General features: G+C 44.8%; 1 protein-coding gene across 2 annotated transcripts in view; it reads right to left on the minus strand.

Moving 5' to 3' along the window:
• Positions 1-24,592, minus strand: part of METTL22 (methyltransferase like 22) — a 307,308-nt gene that overhangs the window by 103,316 nt on the left and 179,400 nt on the right. Inside the window, exon 6 of one of the 2 annotated variants that reach the window (XM_040440779.1) lies at positions 15,492-15,563. The exons of the other annotated variant lie outside the window; for it this stretch is intronic. Within the exon in view, the coding sequence (XP_040296713.1) occupies positions 15,492-15,563 (72 nt within the window). The remainder of the gene's footprint in view (positions 1-15,491; positions 15,564-24,592) is intronic. 2 annotated transcript variants of the gene reach the window in all.

Genomic DNA, 24,592 nt, shown 5'->3' on the forward strand with positions numbered 1-24,592 from the left:
GTCCATTGACCTGTTTACTTGGTTTTGTGAAAGTACCAAGAAACATGCTCAAAAAAAAGGTGGCCGTAATGAGGATATTATATCAAGCGAGGAAGTGCATAGCATTTCATTGGATTGATGAAACAGCTCCTACGATTCAGGAAGTAGTAAGTAGGGTACATACACTGGTTAAGCTGGAGGAATATGTTTATTTGAAAAGGAACTCGAGGAAAAAATTTGAAGGGATATGGTCCTCGTGGATTACACATTATGACTTGTCCTAGAATATGCTTGCAGGGTATGAAAGGAGTGTTAGAGACGGATGTGTATGAGTATGTGAATGATAAAATGTGGGATAGTAGACTATGATGGTATATTTGTGCTGGTACATTATGTGGATATATATTTCGTAGTACGGAAGCTCTGTGATGCCATGTACTAAGATTTAAGAGAATGGACTAAGATTTTTCCAGATGGACTTTCCAATCACAGTTCTAGACTGTATACTGCTTCTTTTAAATGGTCGTGCTTTGGGGTGGGGTTGGGTGGGAAGGGTGGGTTATTGTTGTAATTGTATTACAAATTTTCTTGAAAAAGCAATAAAAATTATCTGATTCAAAAAAAAGACTAAATAGAGGCGTTGGAATGACCACTAAGCTACACCTGAGACAAGAGGTGTGGTCATTACTAGCAACAACACTGAAAACAAGTGAAACCAAAGAGTCTGTCATGTCATAACACGTGCAGCCAGTCTCTTAGATCTTTTGACACCTGCCACGTTAGAGACCGTGACAGGTACATTAGTATATAACAGAGCACAGTGAGGACATTACTATAATAACCGAGCACAGTGAGGACATTACTATATAACAGAGCACAGTCGGGGACATTACAATTCTAACTGGGCAGAGTGGGGAACATCAATATTATAAGGATTAGAAAGGCAGACATTACTATTGTGTCGTGCGGAAATAAGGACATTACTACAATACATAGTAACACAGTAACAAAGTATATGAGGCCAAAAAAAGACATTTGTCCATCCAGTTCGGTCTGTTCTACTGCATCCAAGCCCTGATGTCCAAACCTTCCTACCATAACAGATAAAAATATGTGACCACTGATGAAGGTCTGAATTGACCGAAACGTCTGGTCTTAATACACTGTTTGTACCAAGGATCTAATTGGGCTTTTTGGATGAAACTACTGCAAAAACTTGAAAAAATAAATAAAAAAAGTTTGAATGCAATAATCCAAGTGCCGCAATTTTCATTTTATATTTATGTTCTACTGCAAGTTGATCCAGAGGAAGGCAAAAAAAAAACAAAAAAAAACTGTGAGGTAGAAGCCAATTTTCCCCACTTAAGGGGGGAAAAAAATTTCTTCAAGACTCCAATCAGGCAATCAGAATAAATCCCTGGATCAACGACCACTCTCTAGTAGCTATAGCCTGTAATATTATTACACTCCAGAAATTCATCCAGACCCCTCTTGAATTCCTTTATAGTACTCACCATCACCACCTCCTCAGGCAGAGAGTTCCATAGTCTCACTGCTCTTACCGTAAAGAATCTTCTATGTTTGTGTAGAAACCTTATTTCCTCCAGACGCAGAGGATGTCCCCTCGTCACAGTCACAGTCCTGGTGATAAATAGATGATGGGAGAGATCTCTGTACTGACCCCTGATATATTTATACATAGTAATTAGATCTCCCCTCAGTTGTCTTTTTTCAAAAGTGAATAACCCTAATGTTGATAATCTTTAAGGGTACTGTAGTTGCCCCATTCCAGTTATAACTTTAGTTGCCTTCCTCTGAACCCTCTCCAGTTCTGTTATGTCTGCCTTGTTCACAGGAGCCCAGAATTGTACACAGTACTCCATGTGTGGTCTGACTAATGATTTGTAAAGTGGTAGGACTATGTTCTCATCACGGGCATCTAATCACCCCTTTTGATGCAATCCATTATCTTATTGGCGTTGGCAGCAGCTGCCTCACACTGTTTTTTACTGCTTAGTTTGCTGTTTATTAAAATCACTAGGTCCTTTTCCATGTCAGTGTTACCGAGTGTTTTACCATTTAGTATGTACGGGTGACTTGTATTATTCCTTCCCATGTGCATAACCTTACATTTGTCAGTGTTAAACCTCATCTGCCACCTCTCTGCCCAAGCCTCTAATCTATCCAGATCCATCTGTAGCAGTATAGTGTCCTCTTCAGTGTTACTTTACGCAGTTTAGTGTCATCTGCAAAAATTTATATTTTACTGTGCAAGCCTTCTACAAGATCATTAATAAATATATTGAAGAGAACAGGGCCCAATACTGACCCCTGAGGTACTCCACTAGTGACAGTGACCCAATCTGAGTGTGTACCATTAATAACCACCCTCTGTTTTCTATCACTGAGCCAGTTACTTACCCACATACAGACATTTTCTCCCAGTCCGAGCATTCTCATTGTTATATACTAACCTTTTATGTGGTACAGTGTCAAATGCTTTAGAGAAGTCCAGATATACGACATACATTGATTCACCGCTGTCAAGTCTAGAACTTACCACCTCATAGAAACTGATTAAATTAGTTTGACATGACTGATCCCTCATAAAGCCATCATAGGCGTGCGCAGCCTATTGCATTAGGGTGTGCACCCTAAAGCACAAACACACACACACACACCGCGCGCGTGTGTGTGTATATATATATATACAGTACAGACCAAAAGTTTGGACACACCTTCTCATTCAAAGAGTTTTCTTTATTTTCATGACTATGAAAATTGTAGATTCACACTGAAGGCATCAAAACTATGAATTAACACATGTGGAATTATATACATAACAAACAAGTGTGAAACAACTGAAAATATGTCATATTCTAGGTTCTTCAAAGTAGCCACCTTTTGCTTTGATTACTACTTTGAACACTCTTGGCATTCTCTTGATGAGCTTCAAGAGGTAGTCCCCTGAAATGGTTTTCACTTCACAGGTGTGCCCTGTCAGGTTTAATAAGTGGGATTTCTTGCCTAATAAATGGGGTTGGGACCATCAGTTGCGTTGAGGAGAAGTCAGGTGGATACACAGCTGATAGTCCTACTGAATAGACTGTTAGAATTTGTATTATGGCAAGAAAAAAGCAGCTAAGTAAAGAAAAACGAGTGGCCATCATTACTTTAAGAAATGAAGGTCAGTCAGTCAGCCGAAAAATTGGGAAAACTTTGAAAGTAAGGGCAATTTGACCATGAAGGAGAGTGATGGGGTGCTGCGCCAGATGACCTGGCCTCCACAGTCACCGGACCTGAACCCAATCGAGATGGTTTGGGGTGAGCTGGACCGCAGAGTGAAGGCAAAAGGGTCAACAAGTGCTAAGCATCTCTGGGAACTCCTTCAAGACTGTTGGAAGACCATTTCAGGGGACTACCTCTTGAAGCTCATCAAGACAATGCCAAGAGGGTGCAAAGCAGTAATCAAAGCAAAAGGTGGCTACTTTGAAGAACCTAGAATATGACAAATTTTCAGTTGTTTCACACTTGTTTGTTATGTATATAATTCCACATGTGTTGATTCATAGTTTTGATGCCTTCATAGTCATGAAAATAAAGAAAACTCTTTGAATGAGAAGGTGTGTCCAAACTTGTGGTCTGTACTGTATATATATATATATATATATATATATATAGCCTTTATGCCATTAGCCCCCATTATGAGCCCTTATGCCTCTCATTAGCCTCCATTATGCCTCTCATTAGCCCCCATTATGCCTCTCATTAGCCATTATGCCTCATTAGCCTTCATCATCAGCCCTTATGGCTCATTAGCCCTTATGCCTCATTAACCCCCATTATCAGCCCATATGCCTCATTAGCCCCCATTATAAGCCCTTATGCCTCATTAGCCCCCATTATGCCTCTCATTAGCCCTCATTATGCCTCTCATTAGCCCCCATTATGCCTCTCATTAGCCCCCATTATGCCTCTCATTAGACCCCATTATGCCTCTCATTATGCCTCTCATTAGCCCCCATTATGCCTCTCATTAGCCCCCATTATGCTTCATTAGCCCCCATATGCCTCATTAGCCCCCATTGTGCCTCTCATTAGCCTCCATTATGCCCCCAGCAGCCTCATTTTTTACAAAAATAAAAAAAACACCTCTCCTCGCAGACCGCGATCCTCTTCCTCCTGCTGTCGGCTGTGCTCTGAACTGGCGCGCACAGCATGACATCACAAAGCGCCTCACACTGTGCGCAGCCCTGCACAGCCGACAGCCGAGGACCAAGAAGCGGTAAGTACATAGCGTTCACCGCTTCCTGGTCCTCAGGTACTAATGAGCGCTTCCAAAATGGAAGCGCTTCATTAGTATTCGCCGGCCAGCAGGCTTGATTAGGGTGTGCCCAGGCACACCCCATGCGCACGCCTATGCCATGCTGATATGGCGTTATTTGCTTATTTTCATTGAGATCCTCCAAGATAGCATCTCTTAGAAAACCTTCAAACAGTTTACCCACAACAGATGTTAAACTTACCGGCCTATAATTTCCAGTAGGGCTGCATGATATGGGAATTTTGTGCGATTGTGATTAGGGCCCTAAAAATTGCGATAACGGTATGCGATGCGATATTTTAAGGGAATTGTGCTAGAGGTCTATTTGCTTGGATTTTCCCATATGAGCCGCTGACGCGGCTGGGTATGACATAGTTATGGGGGATCTGTGGATGGAGCTGTTATGTGGGGGATCTGTGGATGGAGCTGTTATGTGGGGGATCTGTGGATGGAGCTGTTATGTGGGGGATCTGTGGATGACGCTGTTATGTGGGGGATCTGTGGATGACGCTGTTATGTGGGGGATCTGTGGATGACGCTGTTATGTGGGGGATCTGTGGAGGTGTAGATCTGTGGATGACACTGTTATGGGGGATCTGTGGATGACGCTGTTATGTGGGGGATCTGTGGAGGACACTGTTATGTGGGGGATCTGTGGATGACGCTGTTATGTGGGGGATCTGTGGAGGTGTAGATCTGTGGATGACGCTGTTATGTGGGGCATCTGTGGATGACGCTGTTATGTGGGGGATCTGTGGATGACGCTGTTATGTGGGGGATCTGTGGATGACGCTGTTATGGGGGATCTGTGGATGACGCTGTTATGTGGGGGGATCTGTGGATGACGCTGTTATGTGGGGGATCTGTGGAGGTGTAGATCTGTGGATGACACTGTTATGGGGGATCTGTGGATGACGCTGTTATGTGGGGGATCTGTGGAGGACACTGTTATGTGGGGGATCTGTGGATGACGCTGTTATGTGGGGGATCTGTGGATGACGCTGTTATCTGGGGGATCTGTGGATGACGCTGTTATCTGGGGGATCTGTGGATGACGCTGTTATGTGGGGGATCTGTGGAGGACGCTGTTATGTGGGGGATCTGTGGAGGACGCTGTTATGTGGGGGATCTGTGGAGGTGTAGATCTGTGGATGACACTGTTATGGGGGATCTGTGGATGACGCTGTTATGTGGGGGATCTGCGGATGACGCTGTTATGTGGGGGATCTGTGGAGGTGTAGATCTGTGGAGGACGCTGTTATGGGGGATCTGTGGAGGACGCTGTTATGTGGGAGATCTGTGGAGGACGCAGTTATGTGGGGGATCTGTGGATGACGCTGTTGTGGGGGATCTGGGGATGACGCTGTTGTGGGGGATCTGCGGAGGACGCTGTTATGTGGGGGATCTGTGGATGACGCTGTTATGTGGGGGATCTGTGGAGGTGTAGATCTGTGGATGACACTGTTATGGGGGATCTGTGGATGACGCTGTTATGTGGGGGATCTGTGGATGACACTGTTATGTGGGGGATCTGTGGATGACGCTGTTATGTGGGGGATCTGTGGAGGTGTAGATCTGTGGATGACGCTGTTATGTGGGGCATCTGTGGATGACGCTGTTATGTGGGGGATCTGTGGATGACGCTGTTATGTGGGGGATCTGTGGATGACGCTGTTATGGGGGATCTGTGGATAACGCTGTTATGTGGGGGATCTGTGGATGACGCTGTTATGTGGGGGATCTGTGGAGGTGTAGATCTGTGGATGACACTGTTATGGGGGATCTGTGGATGACGCTGTTATGTGGGGGATCTGTGGAGGACACTGTTATGTGGGGGATCTGTGGATGACGCTGTTATGTGGGGGATCTGTGGATGACGCTGTTATGTGGGGGATCTGTGGATGACGCTGTTATGTGGGGGATCTGTGGAGGACGCTGTTATGTGGGGGATCTGTGGAGGACGCTGTTATGTGGGGGATCTGTGGAGGACGCTGTTATGGGGGGGATCTGTGGAGGTGTAGATCTGTGGATGACACTGTTATGGGGGATCTGTGGATGACGCTGTTATGTGGGGGATCTGCGGATGACGCTGTTATGTGGGGGATCTGTGGAGGTGTAGATCTGTGGAGGACGCTGTTATGGGGGATCTGTGGAGGACGCTGTTATGTGGGAGATCTGTGGAGGACGCAGTTATGTGGGGGATCTGTGGATGACGCTGTTGTGGGGGATCTGGGGATGACGCTGTTGTGGGGGATCTGCGGAGGACGCTGTTGGGGGGGATCTGCGGAGGACGCTGTTGGGGGGGATCTGCAGAGGACACTGTTATGGGGGATCTGCGGAGGACACTGTTATGGGGGATCTGCGGAGGACACTGTTATGGGGGATCTGCGGAGGACACTGTTATGGGGGATCTGCGGAGGACACTGTTATGGGGATCTGCGGAGGACACTGTTATGGGGATCTGCGGAGGACACTGTTATGGGGGATCTGCGGAGGACACTGTTATGGGGGATCTGCGGAGGACACTGTTATGGGGGATCTGCGGAGGACACTTATGGGGGATCTGCGGAGGACACTTATGGGGGATCTGCGGAGGACACTTATGGGGGATCTGCGGAGGACACTTATGGGGGATCTGCGGAGGACACTGTTATGGGGGATCCACGGAGGACACTGTTATGGGGGATTTGCGGAGGACACTTATGGGGGATATGCGGAGGACACTTATGGGGGATCTGTGGCGGACACTTATGGGGGACCTGTGGAGGACACTGTTATGGGGGATGTGTGCTATGACACATAGGGCCAGTATAAGACACACATATAGCATCTTATGCTGGTCCCCCTCATGGCCCTATGTGTCCTAAACTGCGCACATAACTCTCCTATTCATAAAATGGCCAGCCTCTGTACTTTTACTATGAATGCACTGCAGAGAGCGGCAGCGAGCGAGCCGGCCAGCGCATGACTGACGTCACTGTCACGCTCCTCCCACTTAATTCAGGAAGCAGGAGCGTGACTAAGTGACGTCAGTCACGCGCCGGCCGCCTCGCTTGCTCCCGCGTGACTGACGTCACTGTCACGCTCCTCCCACTTAATTCAGGAAGCAGGAGCGTGACTAAGTGACGTCAGTCACGCGCCGGCCGCCTCGCTCGCTCCCGCGTGACTGACGTCACTGTCACGCTCCTCCCACTTAATTCAGGAAGCAGGAGCTTGACTATGTGACGTCAGTCACGCGCCGGCCGCCTCGCTCGCTCCCGCTCGCTGCAGTGCATTCATCGTGAAAGTAAGTACAGAGGCAGAGGATTAGGAGGCGGTGCAGAAGTCTGGAAAGGCGGTGCTGGGCACGAACGGCGGTGGGTGCGGCGGGCACCTTGCATTCCTTGACATCCCCTGACATCCCCTTGGGCACCTTATTTCTTTGAGTGACAGGTTAGTAAAACCAGTTTTTTTTAGCAAAATTAGGCTACGGATCACATTTAGAAGCCCACATTAGGAATCCTGATGAGGCCCTGAACATCAGCATATGTTTAGCTGACAGGGGTGAAACCTGGTGACAGAATCCCTTTAAGCCTATGGCCTCTCTTATTTGGATAAGGATAATTGGAAGGTTATTACTTTATGGTCACTATTTCTCAGGTGTCCCCCAACCTGCACATCTGTTGTTCTGTCAGGTCTATTGGTTAATACTAAGTCCAGTATGGCTGTCCCTCTAGTCGGGTCCTGAACCAGTTGGGAAAGGTAATTGTCTTTGGCTATTGCCAAGAACCTGTTTCCTTTATGAGATATACAAGTTTCAGTTTCCCAGTCTATAACTGGGTAGTTGAAGTCCTCCATCATGACCACCTCATTATGATTTGCCGCCTTGTCTATCTCGTTTAGTAGTGGATTTTCTGTGGACTCTGGTATATTAGGTGGTTTATAATAAACTCCTATTAGTAATTTATAATTATTTTTGCCACCATGTATTTCTACCCACAGTGACTCCACATGTTCATGTCCCTCACTTATATCTTCTCGGACTGTGGGCTTTAGACAGGACTTTACATAAAGGCAGACCCCTCCCCCTCTCCGGTTTTGACGATCCTTTCTAAACAGACTGTAACCTTGTACATTAACTGCCCAGTCATAGTTATCATATCATCCAGCCACGTCTCAGTTATTCCCACTATGTCATAGTCCTCCTCACACATCACTAATTACAGTTCCCCAGTTTTATTAGTCAGACTTCTGGCATTAGTATACATACAATTAAGAGGTTTATGTATATTTTTTTACCCTACACCTTTCCTTCGGAAATGTTCTAGTCCCTTCCTTCCATTCCTCCCCCAGTCCCACTACCTTGCCCCCGGTCTCTATCTTCCTATCATATAACGTAATTACCCTCCCCCCCAGTCCCTAGTTTAAATATTCCTCCAACCTTCTAGCCATCTTTTCCCCCAACACAGCTGCCCCTTCCCCATTGAGGTGCAGCCAATCCCTATGATAGAGCCTGTAGCTGACAGAGAAGTCGGCCCAGTTCTCCAGGAACCCAAACACCTCCTTCCTACACCAGTTCTTGAGCCACTTGTTAACCTCCCTAATCTCCCACTGCCTTTCTTGTGTGGCTTGTGGTACAGGCAGTATTATGGAAAACATTACCTTTGAGGTCCTTGCCCTAAGCTTTTGATCTCTAGCGCCAGGAAGACAACACAATTCCTGGCGCTAGAGATCTAGCGCCAGGAAGACAACGCACTGTTCGGCGATCACGGTCTTTGTGACAGATTGCCCTATCTGTACCCCTAATAATTGAGTCTCCCACTACTAGCACCTGTCTGCCCTGCCCTGCTCTCCTGGTCCCCTGTTTACTGGAGCAGACATTCCCCTGACTGGCAGAGGAAGTGTCCAGCTGCAGCAGTGCTGTCCCTGAACTGACATCCCCCTCATCTGCCAACCGTGAAAACTTGTTGGGGTGTGTCAGATCAGGGCTAGCCTCCCTGGCACTCTTCCTTCTACCCCGCTTTCTAACTGTTACCCAGCTAGCTACCTCACTTTTCTCTGCCTCCTCGCTATCACCCTCCTCCTCATCTACCCCATAGAGTGCTTGCTCAGTGAGCAGCAAACTCTTTTCCAAATTGTTAACGTCTCTCAGTGTTGAAACTCGCCCGTTTAGATACTCAATGTGCGATTCCAAACGGGTAATTTGCTCACATTTTGAACAATGATATACACCCTCGAACGGCTGTTCTAGTACTGCATACATCAAACAATATGTGCACTGGACTGCACTGTCAATAATGGAACACATACTAGATGGGAATTACACAACGAATGCGAAAAATACAATATAATGCAGTAATAAGAAACTGAATTACTGCAGTCCACCACTGAAGTCCCTGAATCTGAAGTCACTTAATCTAAAGCCACACACTTAAATCAAACACGCGACGCGCAAACTCGCGTTATATGCCTGCCTGTTTTTTTCCTCTGGATTCAAAGGCACATACATAGTCACAAAGAGCGACATTCCTAATATATGGGAACAGAAAGTGGGCGCATTACTGTTTGGGTGCAAAGGTAGACATTATTAATATATGGTGGCACAAACTGGGACCGAACTACACCGTCCTGGAAAAGCGAGAAGCCAAAAGTCAAGACTGGAGGAAGTCTTCATGGCGGTCTGTCAAGGATGGTTAAAGGGAGTCTGTCACCAAAATTTCAACTTCTGCACTGCTTACATAACGCTGTAGCACAAATAAGCAGGATTTAAATGGTACCTTTGTTCTTTTCTTCTGATGTTCATAAGCAGCAAAAACGCATTTGTAATTATATGCAAATGAGGGAATAAGGGCTTGCGAGTGTCCAGGGATGGCGTTTGGCCAGTAAGTGCCCAGGCCCCTGTGCCTTCTGTGTGCATAACTCCTCCCTAACCCCTCGTCTGGCCCACCCTGTAATCCCCTTGTGTCATCCTGTTGAGTGACAGTGCAGAAGGTGAAATATTGGTGACAGACTCCCGTTAAGAAAAAGGGAAAGCAAAAGATTCCAATCTGTGAGGACATCACCTACTAGTCACTGGATAACACTGTGCTGTATTCACTTATATAGCCTTCAGAGCGCCTGTGTACAACTGGTATCTACCACTATACGGTCACTGTACTGTGGTCATTAGTACAGTGGTTTTTATTGACAGTCAGTATAGATGTATTAAGTCACTATGTAGCAGTTATGTGTGTGTATGGTTTGGCAGTATTATTTGGCAGTGCTGTCATTATATTGGTCTTGATTTGCTGGGTTTTGTTCAATAATTGTATGGTAAGAGTTTTGTTACTTGTGTAATGGAATTATTTATTAACTTTAATTCTGTATCATTTAGAGGGGTATTATCATACGTATATAGAAAATCGTATTTATCTTAATAGACCAGAGTAATGCAACTGGGTCTCGTGCATCCAAGCAACATTCGAGTGGTGGTGGGAAGATATCTAAAGTTTGTCCTGGGGTCCATAGGATTCAAGTTACGCCCCAGCTGTGCATTGCAAAGGATATCTGTAACATAATTTGAAATGCTGCAAATTTAAAATGTACAATTTACATTGTAGATTTGTAGATTGTACATTGTAGATTTGTTTTGCAGTACATGGTCACATTGCTGGTTTTTTAAAACACAGGGAATCTGTTTCCGGGAAATACTCAGCATTTACACCTTTTGTCTTTTGAGGCGACCATGCAGATTACAGCTTGCTCACGGTATTATTTGTGTATAACCTTTACATAATTGGACATATTTCACTATATTATTCGTATGGACCCTCTCATACATTTGGACAAAGTGATCAAATCTTCCACTTCCACATAGACTTACCTTCTCAAGACTAGTAAATTCATTTACAAAGTAATTTACTCACACATAAATGAGAGTTTAAATGTCACTTGTCAATTTGCCTTCCCTTTTTCTAAACTTTTTCCAACTTTTTTTGGATGAACTGAGTCCCAGAACAGCGTTACGTATTTTGGATGAAGGGACACTAATGCTTTGTGAAGTGCAGCAGTAAAATTATGCCCTTACTCGTTTAACATGAATCAATATTCTGCTGGCCTTAGAAGCAACAGATTGACATTACAAGCTGTTTGTTAGTCTACCTTATGGTCTATAATTTCACGCAGATCTCTAATTACCAGTGACTTTCAACGTTTTTGGCCACACATTTCATGCAGAATACTAGTATCAGTTGCTTAAAATGCCATTTAAAGGAGATGCACAAATACAGAATGTGTCTAAGGGTACTTTCACACTAGTGTTTTTCTTTTCCGGCACTAAGTTCCGTCCTAGGGGCTCAATACCGAAAAAGAACTGATCAGTTTTATCCCCATGCATTCTGAATGGAGAGCAATCCGTTCAGGATGCATCAGGATGTCTTCAGTTCAGTCACTGAACAGCGTGGAAAAAATATATAACAGATCCGTTTCTCTGGGTGACATCCGGAGAGACGGATCCGCTCTTGCAGTGCATTTGTAAGACGGATCCGCATCCGTCTACAAATGCTTTCCGTTTGAATGCAGATTGCCGGCGATGGAGCTGCTTGCCGGATCACTCTGCTGCAAGTGTGAAAGTAGCCTAAGTTGACTTGTAACTTATGAACATTTTCACAGACTGCATAAATGAGCTTAAAGGCTAGGTAAAACTTCAGAGGCATTCTGCTCATTTTGGGCTAAAAATCATTTTTTCAATTGGACTTAAAATATTGAGCCGTTCTGTCACAAAGGGTTAACTATTTGTCTAGCTGTGTGAATAGTACTTTCTACTTTCACTTTGTGCAGGTCATCTAATAACCCTTATCTCTAATTTAAAGGCCCTATTACACGGAGTGAATATCGTACAGATTCTCGTGCATGTGAGCGAAAATAAATGAGAATAGTTTGATGCAATAAGTATGAACAATTCAAAGACGAGTGACAAATCGATCGTTTCTCGTCCATTGTGACTAGAGATGAGCGAATTTTCGCTTAGGAAATTTGTTCACACTTCATTTGTTGGAAAAAGGTGAATTGCGTTATGGATTCCGTTACCATGAACAAACGAAGTGTGAACAAATTTCAAAATATGAAAATCGCTCATCCCTAATTGTGACCTTTCGGCATGCTAAAAAATGATCGCTCCTTGTTAATAGATCTGTTCATATAATATGGAGTCGTCTACTCAATAACAATCTCATACATGCCTTTTGACTAAGCCTCTGTCCTCCATCTTTACATGTAATACCAAGTAACTATTTAAAAGCGAACAAGTAACGACTACGAGTACGAACAATTATCTATTTGTATAATAAGCAAAATTTCCGTTGTTAAAGAGGTTGTCCAGTCCCAAAAGCACCCCTCACCATGCATACATATGCCCCCAATACCTGTTTTTCATGTCTGAGCTTTCCTTTCTTCCTGGAAGACATCAGATTAGGCTACTTTCACACTGGCGTTTCTGGGTCCGCTTGTGAGATCTGTTTCAGGGCTCTCACAAGCGGCCCAAAACGGATCAGTTCAGCCCCAATGCATTCTGAATGGATAAGGATCCGTTCAGAATGCATCAGTTTGGCTCCATTGCGCCTGTATTCCGCTTTGGAGGCGGACACCAAAATGCTGCTTGCTTGCAGACGATATGGAGCCAAACGGATCCGTCCTGACTTACAATGTAAGTCAATGGGGAAGGATCCGTTTTCAATGACACAATATGGTACAATTGAAAATGGATCCGTCCCCCATTGACTTTTAATGTAAGTCAGGACGGATCCGTTTTGACTTACTTTTTTTTAAATGAATAATGCAAACGGATCCGTTCTGAACGGATACAAGTGTTTGCATTATCGGTGCGGATCCGTCTGTGCAGATACAAGCTGTGCAGGGCTGCGCACAGAGTGAGGCGTTTTGCGATGTCATGCTGTGCGCGCCAGTTCAGAGCACAGCCGACAGCAGGACGAAGAGGATCGCAGGTGGCGAGGAGCGGCAGCGTCCAGGAGCACAGAGGTAAGTGTTTATTTTTAAAAAATGAGGCTGCTGTGGGCATAATGGGGGCTAATGAGGCATACGAGCTGATAATGAGGGCTAATGGCATAAAGGCTATATATATATATATATATATACACACACACACGCGCGCAGTGTGTGTGTTTGTGCTTTAGGGTGCACACCCTAATGCAATAGGCTGCGCACGCCTATGCTGTTTACTTTCTCCCCTTCTTGTTTTGTTGAATACATAACTTTATTGATACACAAGCCTGGCTGCACTGCACAGAGATGAATCACAGGCTGGACATCCCCCCCCCCCCCCCCCCACTCTGCTCTGCCTGCAACAGCTACTCCTATAACTCCTGTGTCCATCTTTCTGCACAGACATGATTCTACTTCTCACTAAGTGTCTAAATCCCATTACTGACCGTCCACAGGCTCTTCCCTCACCATTTCCAGAATGCAACGATCAGCTGGAAGCAGCAAGCACACCCAAACACATCTGTATCTAATCCTGTGTGATACAGCCTGCTGAGCTGTGTATCTAAACTCATCACTGACCGTCCACAGGCTCTTCCCTCACTATCTCCAGAGTGTGATAAACAGCTGGAATTGGCAAGCACGTCCAAACACATCTGTATCTAATCCAAACATGTATGTGTGCCTGATACAGAGCCTGTTGTGTGCAATGCTGCCTGCTGAAGTGTGTATCTAATGATACAGCCTGCTGAGCTGTGTATCTAATTCCATTTTGTATCATAAAACCTGCTGAGCTGTGTATCTAAACCTTTATGCACACATCCGTATGTCAGTTCTGCGAAGGATGAAAATGTCCTATTCTGGTCCTCATATTGCAGATCTAAAACCCTTAGAACTCAATGGGACTGCAAAAAAAAAAAATGAATTGCACACGGACCGTAACCTTATTTAGTGGATCCGCAAGTTGCAGACCGCTAAACCGAAACAGTTCTGTGCACGAGCCCTATCACTTATACTCAGCGCACATAACAGTGACAGCCACAGGTCTCCCATAACAGTAACATCCACAGTGCATCCATAACAGTGCCATCCACGGTGCCCCCATAACAGTGACATCCACACAGCCCCCATAACAGTGACATCCACACTGCCCCATAACAGTGACATCCACACTGCCCCCATAACAGTGACATCCACACTGCCCCCATAACAGTGATATCCACACTGCCCCCATAACAGTGACATCCACACTGCCCCCATAACAGTGACATCAACAGCGCCCCATAACAGTGACATCAATGGCGCCCCCATAACAGTGAAATTCACAGCGCCCCCAGACAGTGAAATTCACAGCGCCCCCAGACAGTGACATCCACAGTGCCCCCAGACAGTGACATCCACAGTGCCCCCATATCAGTGACATCTATAGTACCACCATCCTGACATCCATTGCCCCCCTTGTGCCATCCAGTGCCCCCCTTGTTTGCCATTCATTGCCCCCTTGTGCCATCCATTGGCCCCTTGTGCCATCCATTGCCCCCTTGTGCCATCCAGTGCCCTCATTGTGCCATCCATTGGCCACAGGTTAGCTTTTAATCCCCCAAAAAAAGGTTAAACCCGGAGAACCCCTTTAATGAGTCACTACATCTTTGATTGTTTATCGTGATCTGCTGGTGTAATAGTACTTTAAGGCCTAGTTCACACTTCAGTGATTTCCATCAGTAAGATAAAAACGGAGCTACAATGAGTGTTTATAATGTCAGAGAGCAGAGATAAGGAACTCCAGACAGTGCAGAGTGAAAATTCCGATCCTACTACTATAGCATCTCAGCCCTGTACAGAAAAAAGGCTCCAAATTATTAATAAAGACCAAATTAAAAAACGAGGGACTTCAGCGGAAGAGTCTGCAGCCAGTTGAGCAGTCACAAAAGCATAGTCGAGATCGTGGAATTGGCGTCAAGACAGAAATGTAAGTATTGCTGGAACTCTCTTGCTTCCACATGTTGACTGAAACTGAGAATTTAGGTAAAGCGCTGAGAGTCCTTTGAATTAAAAATGCTCCGAGCAATGAACTTCCGCGTATATCAGTATAACTAGGGTAAAATGCTTTTGAAAAATCCCAAAATATTTTTTGAGCCAGATTTCTCTATTAATAATTTATCAGCAAATTTCTATGGACATTACATCACATGAATCTCAATAAAAAGAGGAATACAGGACAACACAATACAACCTTTTGTTTTTGTGAGGCCTTGGTTTAGGGATATATTTCTCTTGCACATATCTAGGAGGTCTTCACCAACATCTACAAAAAAAATAACAAATAAAACAAGATTTAAATGGTTTGAATATTAAAGAAGAACTTTCATCTGTTTTACTTATAGGAGTATAAATACCTGTAGTTGCGGATGCTGCCACACATTTTTTTAAAACATCGCTCTTAGTATGTAAATATTGAGCATCGGAACAGGGAAGAGGAAATGCCAGGGTTTCTCAATGGGCGTCTCCTTCTCCCTGGCTGTGCTGCGATTCAATCACATCGGAGAGCGTCACAGCCAGAGAGGTTTTTCCTCTCTGGCTGTGACGCTCTTCGATGTGATTGGATCGTGGCACAGACAGGGAGAAGGTGACGCCCACTGAGAAATCCTGGCGTCTCCTCCTCCCTGTTTTGATTCTCAGTATTTACATACTGAGTGTGAGAACTTCCGGCGGGTATAGCGGGGCGATGTTTAAAAAAAAAAACAACTGAGTGCCACCCAGTTTTTTTTTTTTTAAACATCGCCCCGCTGTACCCACCTGAAGTTCTCGCGCTCAGTACCCCGCAAGTACAGCAGGAGCTCCGTACAGTATTAGAATGTATTCGCTCCGATGAGCCGAAGTTATTACTTTGCCAAGTCTCGCGAGACTCACGCAATAACTTCATAAATTAATTTGTACTGTAAAAAAAACATTTCCCGAACTCAGGTTCGGTTCCAAGTTATTGAGCAAAGTCTCGCGAGACTTCGCAAAGCAATAATTTCGGCTCATCGGAGCCAATACATTCCAATACTGTACGGGGCTCCTGCTCCGTACATTTGTATGAAAAACAGAAAAGGTTGTGGCGCTCACCAGGCTTTATGCACACGGGAAGTACGGATATCGAAATATGGCAAAAAAAAAGGTGTACAGACCTCTAGCTTCCATACAGTGACAGCCTTTATGCTTTATATTGTATTAAAACCCGACAGTGTGTTCACATCTAAGCGTTTCGGATCGATTATTCCTGATCCTTCCTTCCTGCTCCGTACAGTATTAGAACTAAATTTTATGCAAATCGACTTCAGATGTTTCATCCCTAACTGCAATGTTAATTTATTGAAGTGTATTGAAGAAACTGAAGATTCCATATTCAAGGACTTAAAAAAGGTAAAAAAAAAAAAGTTTGCAAGAATATAATTTTTAAAAAAAAAAAGTATAAAAATAAATATAATTTGTACCGCTGAATCTCAAAACGCCTGTACTATTAATATATAAACGTATTAATCCTGTATAGTGAACACTATAACGAAAAAAAAAATATCTAAACAGCCAATTTGCCATTTTTTGTCAATTCACCTGCCAATTTTTTTTTATAAAAAGCGATGCACTCCAAAATGATATTATTGAAAACTACAATCAAAAATTAGCCCTCACACAGATCTGTAGAAGTACTGTAAGTATAAAATAGTTATGGATCAGAATATGGCAATGAAAAGAAAAAACATTTTTTCCAAAGTTTTTTTTTTCAGTATTAAAAAAAAAAAAAAAAAAGATATAAATGTGGTATCGCTTTAATCGTACTAACTAGGAGAACCATAGTAAGAGGTCAGTTTTACCGCATAGGGAATGGCGTAAAGACAAAACCCATACAACTAAGACATTGTTTTTCCAGTGTCATCCTATTTGGTATTTTGTTCCAGCTTTTCAGTATATGTTGTCATTAGAAAGCAGCAACATAACAAAATGTGAAAAAAGTGAAAGGGTGCGAAGAGTTTCCGAACGCACTCTATACACTGAACATTTACAAACCTCATGCAAAAACTTCAATTCCAAGAGATGGTTTGACAAGATAAAAGATATCACTTCTGGTAGGGATACTAATCATTTTCCGACCCCTTCTCATATCCATCATCACTTTACTGGCTCATTCATATAATGATGCTTCTGGTTTCCATATAAATAAATAATAACAGTAATACTATGGTGTATACCCTAATAAACTATGGAAAAGGAACCGTGCAAAAACATTGCTTCAAAATTCAGAGTTTGCTGTAGGATATGAAGAAACTGAATTGTATTGTCATACATTATTTGTTTTGACCGTTCATAAGAATGTAGTACATTAATAATATATGGTCACAGTTTATCACTATAGATTACTGCACAGAAGAATTTACCATTTTTGAACAGATCAAAACATAAAAAACAAGCTCTGGTTTGGAAGCAGTTCAAAAGATTATAGTGAGCTACAGAAATACTCCACAGAATTTCATTATCTCTTTTATTAGAATCCTCCATGGTTTACCTCCAGGGGGATCAAACATGGTTCTGGTCATAAGATGATCACACAGGTGCACAGATTATTTTAAAGCAGCGTTCTGGTAACTATCTATACTTCTAACAAGTCATGTACCTGTGTAGATAGATGGTTTCCTTTGGAAGAAAAGAATATAAGCTCCTATTCAAAGTCTACAAGAAGATATCTTAAAAACATTGGGGAGATCCTTTAATACTGGTGCACCATAACAGCAGCGGGTTAGTATTTCTACCCCATGTAGCATGTGTTACAGTATAGTGTGTCATGTGATGAATGTAGTATAAATTCAGTTAACCCACAAATTAAACAAACATATGGAGAATAATGTACAAACCGGATTCCAAAAAAGTTGGGACACTAAACAAATTGTGAATAAAAACTGAATGCAATGATGTGGAGATGGCAAATGTCAATATTTTATTTGTAATAGAACGTAGATGACAGATCAAACGTTTAATCCGAGTAAATGTATCATTTTAAAGGAAAAATACGTTGATTCCAATTTTCACGGTGTCAACAAATCCCAAAAAAGTTGGGACAAGTAGCAATGAGAGGCTGGAAAAAGTAAATTTGAGCATAACGAAGAGCTGGAAGACCAATTAACACTAATTAGGTCAATTGGCAACATGATTGGGTATAAAAAGAGCTTCTCAGAGTGGCAGTGTCTCTCAGAAGCCAAGATGGGTAGAGGATCACCAATTCCCACAATGTTACGCAGAAAGATAGTGGAGCAATATCAGAAAGGTGTTACCCAGCGAAAAATTGCAAAGACTTTGCATCTATCATCAACTGTGCATAACATCATCCGAAGATTCAGAGAATCTGGAACAATCTCTGTGCGTAAGGGTCAAGGCCGTAAAACCATACTGGATGCCCGTGATCTCCGGGCCCTTAAACGACACTGCACCACAAACAGGAATGCTACTGTAAAGGAAATCACAGAATGGGCTCAGGAATACTTCCAGAAACCATTGTCAGTGAACACAATCCACCGTGCCATTCACCGTTGCCAGCTGAAACTCTACAGTGCAAAGAAGAAGCCATTTCTAAGCAAGATCCACAAGCTCAGGCGTTTTCACTGGGCCAGGGATCATTTAAAATGGAGTGTGGCAAAATGGAAGACTGTTCTGTGGCCAGACGAGTCACGATTCGAAGTTCTTTTTGGAAATCTGGGACGCCATGTCATCCGGACCAAAGAGGACAAGGACAACCCAAGTTGTTATCAACGCTCAGTTCAGAAGCCTGCACCTCTGATGGTATGGGGTTGCATGAGTGCGTGTGGCATGGGCAGCTTGCATGTCTGGAAAGGCACCCTCAATGCAGGAAAATATATTCAGGTTCTAGAACATATGCTCCCATCCAGACGTCATCTCTTTCAGGGAAGACCCTGCATTTTTCAACAAGATAATGCCAGACCACATTCTGCATCAATCACAACATCATGGCTGCGTAGGAGAAGGATCCGGGTACTGAAATGGCCAGTCTGCAGTCCAGATCTTTCACCTATACAGGGAGTGCAGAATTATTAGGCAAGTTGTATTTTTGAGGATTAATTTTATTATTGAACAACAACCATGTTCTCAATGAACCCAAAAAACTCATTAATATCAAAGCTGAATATTTTTGGAAGTAGTTTTTAGTTTGTTTTTAGTTTTAGCTATTTTAGGGGGATATCTGTGTGTGCAGGTGACTATTACTGTGCATAATTATTAGGCAACTTAACAAAAAACAAATATATACCCATTTCAATTATTTATTTTTACCAGTGAAACCAATATAACATCTCAACATTCACAAATATACATTTCTGACATTCAAAAACAAAACAAAAACAAATCAGTGACCAATATAGACACCTTTCTTTGCAAGGACACTCAAAAGCCTGCCATCCATGGATTCTGTCAGTGTTTTGATCTGTTCACCATCAACATTGCGTGCAGCAGCAACCACAGCCTCCCAGACACTGTTCAGAGAGGTGTACTGTTTTCCCTCCTTGTAAATCTCACATTTGATGATGGACCACAGGTTCTCAATGGGGTTCAGATCAGGTGAACAAGGAGGCCATGTCATTAGATTTTCTTCTTATATACCCTTTCTTGCCAGCCACGCTGTGGAGTACTTGGACGCGTGTGATGGAGCATTGTCCTGCATGAAAATCATGTTTTTCTTGAAGGATGCAGACTTCTTCCTGTACCACTGCTTGAAGAAGGTGTCTTCCAGAAACTGGCAGTAGGACTGGGAGTTGAGCTTGACTCCATCCTCAACCCGAAAAGGCCCCACAAGCTCATCTTTGATGATACCAGCCCAAACCAGTACTCAACCTCCACCTTGCTGGCGTCTGAGTCGGACTGGAGCTCTCTGCCCTTTACCAATCCAGCCACGGGCCCATCCATCTGGCCCATCAAGACTCACTCTCATTTCATCAGTCCATAAAACCTTAGAAAAATCAGTCTTGACGTTTTAGCTTGTGTGTCTTGTTCAGTGGTGGTCGTCTTTCAGCCTTTCTTACCTTGGCCATGTCTCTGAGTATTGCACACCTTGTGCTTTTGGGCACTCCAGTGATGTTGCAGCTCTGAAATATGGCCAAACTGATGGCAAGTGGCATCTTGGCAGCTGCACGCTTGACTTTTCTCAGTTCATGGGCAGTTATTTTGCGCCTTGGTTTTTCCACACGCTTCTTGCGACCCTGTTGACTATTTTGAATGAAACGCTTGATTGTTCGATGATCACGCTTCAGAAGCTTTGCAATTTTAAGAGTGCTGCATCCCTCTGCAAGATATCTCACTATTTTTGACTTTTCTGAGCCTGTCAAGTCCTTCTTTTGACCCATTTTGCCAAAGGAAAGGAAGTTGCCTAATAATTATGTACACCTAATATAGGGTGTTGATGTCATTAGACCACACCCCTTCTCATTACAGAGATGCACATCACCTAATATGCTTAATTGGTAGTAGGCTTTCGAGCCTATACAGCTTGGAGTAAGACAACATGCATAAAGAGGATGATGTGGTCAAAATACTCATTTGCCTAATAATTCTGCACGCAGTGTAGAGAACATTTGGCTCATCATAAAGAGGAAGGTGCAACAAAGAAGGCCCAAGACGATTGAACAGTTAGAGGCCTGTATTAGACAAGAATGGGAGAGCATTCCTATTTCTAAACTTGAGAAACTGGTCTCCTCGGTCCCCAGACGTCTGCTGAGTGTTGTAAGAAGAAGGGGAGATGCCACACAGTGGTGAAAATGGCCTTGTCCCAACTTTTTGGGGATTTGTTGACACCATGAAATTCTGATTCAACATATTTTTCCCTTAAAATGGTACATTTTCTCAGTTTAAACTTTTGTTCCGTGATTTATGTTCTATTCTGAATAAAATATTAGAAATTGGCACCTCCACATCATTGCATTCAGTTTTTATTCACGATTTGTATAGTGTCCCAACTTTTTTGGAATCCGGTTTGTATAATAATGTAGAATAATGACATTCTTTTAACAATATTAGATGCAAAAAATACTCATCTCCAATGTAATTTTCATCTTTTTGCCCAGGGTGCCAATGTTGGCACCACAGCCCTGCATCAACATATGCAGTGTAACCATAAAGTAGCCTGGGAGAACCATGGCTCTGATGTGGTGGTCCAGCCTGCTGCAGCAGCCAGAGGCACGCACTAAATTTCAGGCAGTCAAGGCTCCACCACCTCAACCGAAGGGAGCTGTCTGTCCTTCCCATCATCTGCTGGTCCTGATGCTCCTGCTCCTACTCCTCGTCAGTCATTCCGTCAGCAATCGATCAACGAAGCGATTGCCAAGAGACAACAGTATGCGTGCACTCATCTAACGGCGCAGAAGCTGAATGTGCTCCTGTCCAATTTGCTGGTGCTGCAGTTCCTCCCTTTCCAAGTGGTGGACTCTGCACCTTTCAGAGAACTGATGGCTTGTGCCGAGCCGAGGTGGAAAGTCCCAAGCCGTCATTTCTTTGCCAAAAAGGCAGTACCAGCCCTGCACACATATGTAGAACAGAATGTGGGCCAGTCGTGAGCCTGTAGGTGTCTGCCAAAGTGCACGGCAGCGCCGATGTGTGTAGCTGTAACTACAGTCAGGGACAATACATGTCCTTTATGGCCCACTGGGTAAATGTGGTTCCTACACAGCCACACCAGCAACTTGGCCAGGTGACGCCACCTCCGCCTCCACGTTTTCACGCTGTTGGTCCTGCGACAATGTATGCCTATGGCTCCTCATCCTCCCCCTTGTCCTCAGCCTCCACTGTAGGGACAATTAACAGTGCCCCTCCAGCATACCACATGTGCAGGGCACGGTGGTGTCACGCTGTTCTGCACCTCATTTGCCTGGGCGAACTGAGTCACACAGGGGAGGAACTGCTCCGTGTCCTTCATCAAGAAAATCCTGGCTTTCTCTGCGACAACTCAAAACTGGAACCATGGTGACTGACAACAGGAAGATTCTGCGTCATGGAGGGTTGAGCCATGCACCCTGCATAGCACACGTGTTCAATCTGGTTGTCAAGAGGTTCCTGAAATCTTTCACCCATCTGCAAGACATCCTAAAAATGGCCAGGAAACTTTGCATGCCCTTCAGCCACTCGTACACCACAAAGCACACCACCCTTGAGCTGCAGCGGAAGAACAGCATCCCCCAACATAAGCTGATATGCGATGTTTCCACCCGTTGGAATTCCACCCTCCATATATTGGAACGACTGTACGAACAGAGAAAGACTATAAATGATTTCTTGATGATCCAAGAGGACAGGAGTATTTCCCTGTGTAATGTGAGCCAGTGGTAGCTCATGTGTAACACCTGCCGTTTGCTCATGCCCTTTGAGGAGGCCACATTATTTGTCAGTCGCCAGGACTATGGGATGAACAACGTCATTCCACTGCTTAATGTCCTGGAACAGATGTTGATAAATCTGGCTGGTCACAGGACTGGAGACGTGGCGCCTAGATCTCACAGCTACATGAGCCCTGTGGGGGCTGAACTGGAGAAGGAGGAGGACATTGGAGCACAAGCAATGTGTAGCAAAATGGGTGGTTTTTATACACAGGTGACAGGAGAGGAGGAGCAGGAGCAGCCGGGAGAGCTACAGGGCAATGAGGAAGACGAGGCAGAGGACCCAGACACACTGTGGCAGTATGCAGTAGAGATGGAGGCAGGGAGTCCCTCTGAGTCACTTGCACAAATGGCCCGATGCATGATCACTTGCTTGCGTAGTGACAGCCAAATTTTCACCGTTCAGCAGAGGGATGACTTCTGGCTCACCACCTTGTTGGACCCTCGCTACTGGTCCAAAATGGGGGTCTTTTTTACACCCGCTGAGAGGGAGAACCAACTGAACTACTATAGAGACATCCTATGTAGTCAGTTGGCCGCTGCCTATCTGCGCCATCGTCCATCATCTCGCAGGTCTAACCGGGGGTGGCCCTCTGCGCTCACGTTCCTCTGCCATGGCTGTTGTGGCAGGGTGGGGGGGTGGGAGCAGTTCCAGCTCCAGCTCCAGCAGCAACTTGAGCCTAAAGTCGCTGATGAACAGCTTTCTTCACCTGCCTAGTGAAGAAACTACTCACCAGCAGCAGCGAGACCTGGGGCAGGACCTGAACCAGCAGGTGGTGGCATACTTGGTCAGCACCCTGCCACCCCACATTAAAGATCCGATTGACTACTGGGCAGCCAAACTGGATTTGTTGCCGCAAATGGCAGAGTTTGCCCTGGAAAAGGTGTCCTGCCAGCCAGTAGTGTGGCATCAGAGCGGGTGTTTAGTGCGGCGGGGATAATAGTTACCCCAAGAAGAACTCGCATGTCCGCCCAAAATGTGGAGAGACTGACCTTTGTCAAGATGAATCAGGCGTGGATCAGCCAGGATTTCCACCCACCAATGCCTGATGCATCAAACTAGATTATCCATGGTGCCACACCAACACTTTGACAAAAGAAACTGGTTTCTTCTGGCTACCTGCCTCAGCTACTATTCTGATGCTGCCACCCGCCTGATGCCAAGTGCTCCTTATTTCACCCACCATCTTCAGCTGGTACTGGTATTGCCACCCACCTCCCCACTCTGTCACCGGGTCACTCTGTGGTCTCCTGATGCTGCTGCCACATCCACACTATGTCATCTTACCACTCTGTGGTCTCCTGATGCTGCTGCCACCTCCACACTGTCATTGTGCCAATCTGTGGTCTCCTGATGCTGCTGTCACCTCCACACTGTCATTGTGCCACTCTGTGGTCTCCTCATGCTGCTTCCACCTCACCACTATGTCAGAGGGCCACTGTCACGGCTGAGGATGGGGGAAATCCTCAGCCGTGCGATGAAGGAAGATGTCCAGCCGCTACTCGCCAGGCACACAGAATCAGGGAGCAGGTCACCTCCTGTTGCGTCCCTAACGCTGACCCTGTCTCCTACCTGCATGGGCCGACCTTGATGGTAGGAGGACCCATGCGCAGGAACCTCGGATCCCTGACTTACCCTCCGACTGGTCCCTGGGGCTAAGGAGCAGGGTAAGACAACCCACTCCTCCTAGGCACGGAGGAGCAGGAGTCTCACTGGCCAAGCAGCATGAAGAAGGGGGTACATAAACAGGACTATGGATAAGACAGGTGAACCAAACAGTTCCACACAAACCTGTCTCAGCCTTGCTGACTGGAACCCGTGCTAAGGAAAGGCTGTCCACCCAGACAAAGGTAAACAGCACACACATGAAGACACACAGGGACCAGGACATCCATAGCTGCACAAAAACCAAAGACACAAGACATC

Source organism: Bufo bufo, chromosome 7, assembly GCF_905171765.1.
Source record: "Bufo bufo chromosome 7, aBufBuf1.1, whole genome shotgun sequence".
Taxonomy (NCBI): Eukaryota; Metazoa; Chordata; class Amphibia; order Anura; family Bufonidae; genus Bufo; species Bufo bufo.